General features: G+C 44.5%; 1 protein-coding gene across 1 annotated transcript in view; it reads left to right on the top strand.

Moving 5' to 3' along the window:
* Positions 1-7,820: 7,820 nt before the first annotated feature.
* Positions 7,821-9,502, top strand: part of CDH4 (cadherin 4) — a 432,434-nt gene continuing 430,752 nt past the window's right edge. Inside the window, exon 1 of the mRNA XM_065032403.1 lies at positions 7,821-8,033. Within this exon, the coding sequence (XP_064888475.1) occupies positions 7,971-8,033 (63 nt within the window). The 5' untranslated portion in view covers positions 7,821-7,970. The remainder of the gene's footprint in view (positions 8,034-9,502) is intronic.

The raw sequence follows: 9,502 nt of genomic DNA, 5'->3' as shown, positions 1-9,502 counted from the left end.
TTTCCCAAAACACATACTGGGCAGGCAACAGGCTACAAACTTCAGGTTTAAATGACACTTCAAAGTTTAATGACACTATCTCATGTGCCATCACACTAATTTTATTTTGCCAAGTGTTTCTGTACAGTACTTAGAGAAATGTATCTTTTCAAGCCATAGATTTGCACATTATGGTTATAAGTGAATTGGAAAACAGTAATGGAAGAGATGGTAAATCCTATTCTCCTGTAAAGCTCGTCACAAGCTTTTGCAGTTTCTTCCGAAAGCCCTATCAGCCATCGTATTCCTGATCCTGTGCTACACATCAGTTATTCCAACACAGTACTGAGAAACAATTTTTTCAATCAGTTATGTGTCCAAAATGCATATGCAATCGCACATCTGAGTTGTGTGTACAATTACTGAGATTCCATGCGTGCATTGGGTAATTTCTCACATAAATGCACTTAATTAGTCATCTGTGCATGAGTTTTCCTATTTGCATACATACTTACGGCAATTTTGCATGCAAATTAAGCACTTTATATATATATATGTAAAAGTTTGACTCTCATCGTGTTTACTAAACAGAAGCTTATGTTAGATCTGGAAGAAAATAATTGAGTTGTCTGACAGTGTACAATACAATGTGGTAGCTTGCATATGGATTAGAGCGTCCGCATCCTGCTGAGGTTTTCACAGAAAGGTTATTAGATTTATCTCTCATAAAATACTTCAGGATCAGCTGTGTAAATGACCATTCTGTTGAAATATCTGGATAGGTGAAGTACAGGGCATGCAATTCAGCCCATAACTGGGCCCAGATATAATTTGTATTTTTTCTTGAACTCTTATAATAAAAAGGTCCCATCTAAATCCTGTGCTTCTTCCTAGTCTACAATAAAACCTGTTACATGATCTTGCCATTTTCTATTGATGGATTAGCACAACCAGCATCACTGAAGTAATGTCACTTACAATGAGCTTTATTAAATCACAAGCCTCCCTGTAGTTCATAACGGAGGATAGTGCAGGAAGATCCCCCATAGTATTTCTCTCTCAAAGAGATCGAAAACACACACTTATCCACTGTCTGTCAGAGTTACTTTTTAGCTGGGGATTGTCCAGTCTTGGATGAACCAACATTTTTAGTGCCCATACACGTGCCCTAGACACAGGGTCTGACTCGGAAGCCTGTGTGCAGTTAGGAACGGATCAGGTGATGTGAGACCACAGCATCTATCGACCAGCATTAATTGGATAACCACAGATAATCTCATTAGATGAATGCATGAACTTGAGAAATTAATCTTTGGAGTTCAGATATTTCTAGACACTGGCAAAAGGCAGCAGTTATTCTGTATACAGAACGCTTTGGGCTCATGCAAGAATGCCACGGACATAAAAAACTGGCATATGTCAGTTGAACAGTAGTCAGGTGATAACTACCAAAGGGAGTTACCAAAATTTTAACCCCTGTGGCTCTACTCTTTCTCTTCCTTTTATGTGCATGTGGAGGACTTTGTGTTTATTAACCTTGGCTTACAATCAGTCCATATTATTCAGCTGGCCATGAATGTGATATTCCTAAATAGTTCCTTTTCTTTTATCTCTAGGCTTTATTTCACTTAGACATGTAATATTGTTAGTATAACTCCTTCACATCTTATTATTCTGCACATCTATAGCTAAATCAGTGATTCAGATATTCAAATAAATTTTATACACATCTTTAACTTGACTGAAGTTGTACTGAGACAAACACTGTAATTTCTCACTACCTTTTAAATTGGAAATATGCTGAATTTCTTTATGTGTGTGGTATTTAGTCATAAAGTAATCTCTTAGAAGAGCGCATCTCTTCCTCTCTCTCCCCTCTCTCAAAGTTTTCTTATCTTTTCAGTTGTACCATCAGCTGCTGAAGTTCTCTCTTGTAGACTGCTTTGTCTTTGACCAAAAATGCTAACGGCTCCAGAAGATTACTTCATATTAAAAAGGTAACTGGGCTTTTCTCTGAGGAGTTCTGCCTCAGCATTTAGCATGCACACACACCATTTAGAGTGTCTGCTGTGGTGCTAAAACTGTTGGATATATTCATGAGGAAAAATATTTGGGAGGCATACAAACAAGCTGAGTGCCACAAAAGACAGAGAGACAGAGCTCAGAATACAACTTGTGTCTATACTTTAGCAATCTGTCCAGAAGAAAACATGTTTGGGTTTTTTTCCTGATAAAGAAGAAAAGCATGTATTGTCAATAATATAAGAAAGCCTGATCTGGACCTCATGTTTTTGCTAGATAGAAGGGTGTTTATTTATTAATATTGCTGCTTGTACCAGTGTAACTTATTGTGATATCCAGACTGGAATAAGTTATATTAATGTGAAAATTTCAGTGTAGATAGAGGCATGTCCACCAAAGGGGAGGAGAAAGAAAACAATGGTGAAGTGATGAAGAGAATTGCTGCGATAAACAATAAAACCAGGAAAAGCTGCAAGTCTGAAAAATCCTCATTTTCCTTCAGCAGTTCCATAAGAAACTAGAGATAAAAAGTTTAATTGTGTCGATAGTTATTTGGAGTTTTCTGGTGTGTGACGAGGGAAAATTACAGAACTGCAAGGCTTCCTAGGTTAGATCCTTCCCTGAGTGTGTCAGTGTGAGCAGAGCTGGGGAACGGGAGGTCCCGGGGACAGGGGGGTCGGACAGAGCACAGACTGGGTGGGAGGAGATCACTTGGTGCATCTTATTGCAAGAAGGTTCTTTGCAGGTTTCTGTCACAGTGTAAAGCCCATGGTGAATGCAACTATTCAGGTGATGGCTGCTTTAGGTCACTGTTTGAGGTGATGGCACAATGGCCATTAATTTTTTTCAATTTTTTATATATTTTTTAGACTAAATCAGGTGGGGTTTCATTGTTTCCCTGAATACCAGGCACTGCTCTGCGGAGCAGCCGGGGGAGCTGATCGCCTGCTGCGTCTGTGATCTCCTGCAGTACATTCTGCTTGGCACTCAGGTTTGTCCCTGAACCAGAGAGGTCACTTTTCTGAAGCTGTTACTAGGGACATATTGACATAAATAGGCACTCACTGTATCTTCCAAGAACAAACCTAATTCTGCCTTTTTTTTCTTTTTTGTTTGTTTTTTTTTTTTTTAATACTACTGCTTTAAACTGCAGCCCACTGTAATGATACAGACTTCTTAAAGCTCTCAGTCTAACTTTACCTTTTTTCCCCTTTTTTTTGCATGAATACAATAAATGAATTTAAAAAAAAAAAAAAAGTAGAAATTTTACTGTTTTGCATAGGTCAATTTTGTTTTACAATGTTTTAATAACAGTTACATTAGTATAAGGTGTGTTACCTCACCTTAGGTGAAAGAGACATAGAATTGGGATTTAAAAATTGATTTTAATATAGCCATTGCTGGCATGCTGCCATTAATGCTGGCATAATTCAATGAGGAGACCATAGCCTGTCTCATAATTAGAGGTCAGACTACCCTGAAGTTGGCCTCCCTTGGTCGGTGTAATTAACTGAGCAGGAAGGTTTTGTATAGGGCTTCTGAAGGTGTATTTTCCTCATTGCCATTCACATTACCAACTCAGGAGAATCGATAGGAGCCACAGTGTACTGATGGGCAGATAGTGGAAAAGAGAGAAAGTTCAAATTCCTTGGCATTACAGCGTGTCTAGAAGGACTGAAAATGTGACTTCCAAAGATCTGTTTAGCCAGGAGGGCAGTTGTATCTTTCTCACCATCCCAGCACACACAGGCTGGTACAGAATCAGCTGAGATTAATGCATATTCCCTTCCTGTTCGGTGCTGCTTTTTCCTGTGGATTCTTTCTTTGAGTCACTTTCTCTTCTGTGATTCATCATTTTGTCTTTAGATTTTGTACCAGAGCCAGATCGTAAGTAATCCAGAATTTCGAGCTGTGCCCAACCACTTGTGTAGTTCCAGTGACTTGCTGTTGCTTTAAAGAATTACGTAAATGTACCAAAGCCTGGCTTTTACTGTTAGTTATTTTCCCTTTGTGGTTGTGGTCTTCCTGCTCAGGAGCATCTCTGTTTCCTCTGTTGGTTTCTGTCTAGATCTAGTAGACACTTAAGTATTTTCCTGATCATTAATTTCTCCACAACTTTGATTTACCTTTCACTTTCCTGTTCAGTTTCATCTTGTCCCACTTTCCCTACACATCCTAAAAAGATGCCAAATGTGGATTAAATCTGAAGGCATTTCTCATTCACTTCAGTTTCGAACTGCTGACATAAACTCATAATTTACCATTATCTATCAGTGCAGAATCATCATTATCTCCCCGGTTCTGTACATATTATCTTTTTTGTTACTACTTTTGACACAAATCCAAATTAGTGAGAACGACCTTCTAAATCACTGGTCAGCTAGCTGTCTCCTAGAAGAAACAAAAGTCATCAGATCATACAGAAGAAACCTAAGCGTGGTCTGCATGCTCTATTAATTTCATTTCTCCTTGTTTGTCAGATTTTTTTAATAAATCCACTTCTTATCCTTGGCATCTAGGCCGTAACTGTTTACTTGAGTTCAGCGAAACATTTACTTATCAGAGAATTAAACAGGTTAAGCCAGCGGGAATATTTCCCAAATAAGGAATTCAGATATCAGCCCTAAGCTAGGAAGGCAAAAGTCTCCCAAGACTTTGTTTTCTCACCTCCTGTCCATTTAATTTGTTATTCCCATGCTTTCACATATTTGATGGCTGCTTGACAATTTTATTGTATGTCGTACTGTCCCTCAGTGATCACACCTCCCTCTCTCTCGTTTTCTCTCCGTGGTAACGCAGCTCACATCTGATGCTCATCTCCACCACGAACGGTTCTATTGTCCCCTTGATATGTACGTGCAACTCCCACTGCTGTCAATAGGAATTACACGTGCGCACAAAGGAGAGCAGAATCCCTCGTGTGCTCTGCGCTCCTCATTATCTTGGCACAGTCAGTTCTGTAGATGGCTCATCTATGAGCCTTTTATTCTCTTGAGCCTCGTGCAGTACAGCCAGTTGGCTCTTAGGATCAGCAGTTTTGCTCTTGAGGTGTTTAGCAAGTTGATTTACTGTGCATGTGTATGCTCTTAAATGTCTTCATCCAGCCAAATCCACATCTTGTAGCTTTCACATGTTAGATGGTAGAGCTTCCTATTTCCTTTTTTTGCAAGAATACCGATTCATAACAAGTCTCCCAGCAGACTCCAAGTGAAGCGGGAGTCTGAAGCTAACCCTCCCAAATAACATATGTTCAGGCCCAGCTCAGACCTGTATGCTTAAATGCAATAATTTGCTAAAAATTCAATGGGTACAAAAATGTAAATGGCATATTTTAATTTTCCTTAAGGATCTGAAGGAAGATATTTTATAAGCACTTCATGTGAAGTGCTTCTAAACAAGGAGGTAGTTGAAATAGTAGCTAATCAGTTAGCAAAATTTCTTCCAAAATTAATTTAAGTTGCAAGAGTTGGAGGAAAATGGTAGAGTGAAAACAATCACAGAGGTAAACCAGTGATTTCCATGGTCTGAACACCAAATTTCCCTCTGGAAACACCTCCCTTTGGGAAGGAACCTTGTGTCTCACATAGGCCAGAGTTATTAGAAACAGAACTGGAAAGCAATACTGACTCCGTTTGCAGACTCGTTGCCCAAGTGCAGAGTCAGTTAGCATGGCTTAGAAACAAGGGATGGCAAACTGGTTTGGGAAAAAAATCAATTTGCCATCAGATTAGAAATCAACTGTAAACATGTTGAAGAATTCTGGTTTTTTTTTTCACTACTGCTCTGCCTTTTCTTCACAATCTGTTGTGGTGTCAGACTTATTTTGACAATGCTTGTAGAACTTGTCATATTAACAAAGTTATCAAACAGAGCGAGCACATGCATAGCAACAGCTGTAGAGCAACAAGAGTCAAAATAACTGGCCATAGGTATTCAAAAGGAAATATCCACACTGCAGTTGCACAAATCCAAAGTATCCCCAAGAAGTTTCTAGAGTACTTGTAGTTTTATTTAAATAGCAACAACCGCAGCTGCCCTTCAACCTGGAGCAATCTACTCTAAACTTTGGAATGTAGGACAAAAATAAAAGGAACAAATTTAGCTTTTGTATATACATATAAGGATTTACTTTTGCTTTCACAGTGTAACTTGATTATTTCAGCTTTTGTGAAAGTGCTCCATAAAAAAGGGTATACACTAAATTCAATACAATGATGGGATTTATTCAATGTTATATAACAAAACCAGAAATACTTGTTTAAAAAAAAAATAAACCCTATAATCCACTAAGACTGTAAATTGGTGGGGGAGGAACAATCTTTTCATTATTTGTGTCTACAGAGCTTAATACAATGAGGTCTCAGTTCTTCGCCAACATCTCTAGGTGTTAACACAATGCTATTAAATCTACTCAACAGCAAAAGATGCAGTCAGTGGATTTATGTGCCTCATTCCTTTGGAAATGTGTGAATCTAACAGAATAGTTTAATGGCCAGATTTTTCAGCTGCAATGTCTGGTTTTGCACGTACATCAGATAGTATGCATCTATTTATGCAAATCAGTGTTGGATTTATATGCACAAAATACACATGCCTGAGAACTCCTATTTCTGGAGCTGCATTCAGAAAGGAAAAAGATCATATTTGGACGCGAGGGTCACGCTGGAGGAAAATAGCAGGAGCCATACTTAGCACTGGGAACTGCTGCTTTCCATTTTCGGTTTTCTGTGGAAACTAAACTGACTTGACTTTTGCTTTCTGGACCTGTTTGATCTGCCTTTATTTTTACACCAGAAACCCAACAGTTTAGCAGAGTTAGCGTTATCTGCTGCTGATGTGGACATGGACTAGGCCTGACGTGCCTATTTTCCTCTAAGAAACGAAGGTCCAGGCTCAGACTGCCTCATTGACTGAGGAGCTACTTCAGCCGCTACCCAGTTTCCTACCTGATCCAAAAGCTGCTCTTCACCCCAATTTTTCTCTTCTCAGGGATGCACCTGCTGCACCCTCCCCTCTTTCCGCCCAAGGTTTGACTAAGACAAGCGCAGGACGTGAACCGGGGTGCTCAGGGACTTACCTGCCCAGAGCCCACCCGGACAACCCCCAGCTCTTGAAACCCCCAGACCCTCTGCCATCACCCCCACCAGGCCTTTCCCGCCCAAACAGGGTGATGTTCAGCAAAAACCTTTGCAGGCGAAGGAGCACATCCCCATCATGGCAGGGATGTCATTTCCTCTGGTGTCATGTTTTTTTTCTCTGCAGGTATGATAGTTTTTCATCTCTGGATATATTAGATTTTTTTCTCCCTGATATGTTCATTTTCCCGGTGGATGGGCAGCCTTTCCCTTGCCACCTGGGCTATGCCTCCCTCACCGGGTGTGCTCATCATCCCCTGGATGTATTTGCTTTTCCTGTGGACAGACTAGTTTTTGCTCACTGGACACGCTTGTTTTTCAACTGAACATGTTATTTTTTTTCCCCACGGGGCACATCCTTTTGCTGGATATACTAGTTTTCCCCAGATATGCTACTTTTAGCGGACACGACCCTCCCCTGGATATGGCTTGTTTATATTTCTTTCCCTGAATATGTTCATTTTTCATCTTTGGACATGCAAGTTTGTTCTCTGCACAGGCGAACTCCCGGGCTGCCCTGCACGACCGCGGATCCCCCTCCCCGCGGCGCTCCGCACGGTGCCGGGGTAGACGCCGTCGCCGCCGAACCCTCCCTGCTCCTCGCTGCGGGGCGGTGCTTGTCCCTTTAAGGCGGTGCCTGTCCCTTTAAGGCGGCGCGTGCCCGCGCGCCGCGGGGCTGGGGGGCGGGGCCTGGCGGCGGCGCGCGGCGGGCGCTTCACCTGCAGCCCAGAGCGAGCTGCGGGAGCGGGGCGGCAGCGACCCCGGCCCGGCAGTGCGCAGCGGGGCGGCCAGCGCCAGCCACCGCCCGCCGGGCGGGCCGGAGGCGCCGGGGCCATGAGGGCCGGCTGGCGGGTGCTGCTGGTGCTCCTCCTTTCCGTCTGGGGCTCGGCGATGGTGGTAAGTGGGGTGCCCCGGGGGCGGCGGGCGGGCGGGCAGCACCCACGGGGCTCCGCGCACCGCAGAGGTTCCGCCGCCGCGACCGCCGCCTGCGGGCACGGCAGCCGCGGCAACTTCGCGGTCCGCGCGGCCGGGGTGGGTGAGTGGGAGCGGAGCGGCGCCCCCGCAGCTCTCAGCCGCTTTCACGGGTTTCCCCCCTTTTTTTATTTAATCATCGTGATTGCTTTAATTATTATTTCTTAGCGCGATCTAGCTGCAATCCAGCTCCCCAGCGATGCAGGCAAAACTTGCCCTCCGTGATGCGCGTTGCCAGATAAACTTCGGGGGTAGCGGCGCGTCCCGCGGCGGTTCCGCTGCGCCCGCGGAGCCCTGCGAGCCCCGGCGGAGCCTCCGCTGCCCAGCGCTGCCCGCCCCGCGCCAGCCGTCCCTGCTTTGCCGGCGCCGTGGCGGTGCCTTTAACTTTTATTTTTACAAGCCCGCAAGCACAGCGAGCGGGCCTGAACCGTGTTGGTGGCTGACCGTCTGAAAAGTTTGGGGTTTTTAGGTTTCCCCCTCCCCGCCCCTCAAATTAAGGGATTTCTGCAGAACATCAACAAATGCCTGAACGCGTGGCTGCAGTGTTACCGTGCGAGCCGAGCCGCTGCTGTATTTCGTGTTGGACTGGCTGCAGAAACAAGAGCCGCTTATTTTTCTGCCTGTATCCCCCTGTGCCAAGTTTAATCTGTGAAGATGTCCCGAGTCCGAGCCCTCGGAGGCTCGTGGCTGTGCAGAAGTAGCCCCGGTGCGCTCTCATCTAGCTAGCGCCGTTACAGTAATTGGGCGATTTCGCATTCAAAGCCTATTATCTTCAGTCAGATCCTTTGAAATGTTTCCTAATGGCAACATCTTGCCAGCAACGGTCAGAGTCCACAGAGCCGCTGCTTCCTTGCGCTTCCCATGCAGTAGCTGGCATCTGTCTCCCGAGCGTGATTTTTAGCAGAGTACCTTGGCTTGATTTCTGCTTACTAAGCTCATGCAAAAGGAACCGTGTCTCCTCTTCCCTGCGCTTTCTCTCTGTAATGCAGCATTGTCCGTGTCCAGGAGTGTTTGGGGAAGCCCGGGGGAGCTGTGCCGCTCTCCCCGGGGAGGCAGGTACGCACTCGGAGTGGCGCTTTCTCAGGGAAATGACTCTCCAGGTGCCCTGGCTTCAGCCTGCGCTGCTGGGACTGGAGGCATGGGAGGCGCAGGCTGCATCGCTGAGTGATGCTCTGACTAGCCCTGCCAGTGGTGTTAGGAATCCCTTGCCACTAGCACTTGTTTGTGCATAAATCACCTGGCACTTGTTAAGGCGTTAATCACTGGCTTATATGCTTTCGGTGAGTTGGTTTGAGTTGGGGACTGGGACCCTCCTTTTTGGGGAGTGTGTACTCCATGCCAAGGACCCTCGGCTGCCACAACCGGACTAGCCTGTCCCTGTGGCAGGGGCTGGT

This window comes from Columba livia, chromosome 16 (assembly GCF_036013475.1).
Source record: "Columba livia isolate bColLiv1 breed racing homer chromosome 16, bColLiv1.pat.W.v2, whole genome shotgun sequence".
In the NCBI taxonomy this organism is placed as follows: Eukaryota; Metazoa; Chordata; class Aves; order Columbiformes; family Columbidae; genus Columba; species Columba livia.
Note: the sequence above shows the minus strand (reverse complement) of the source record. Positions and strands in the feature narration are given on the sequence as shown.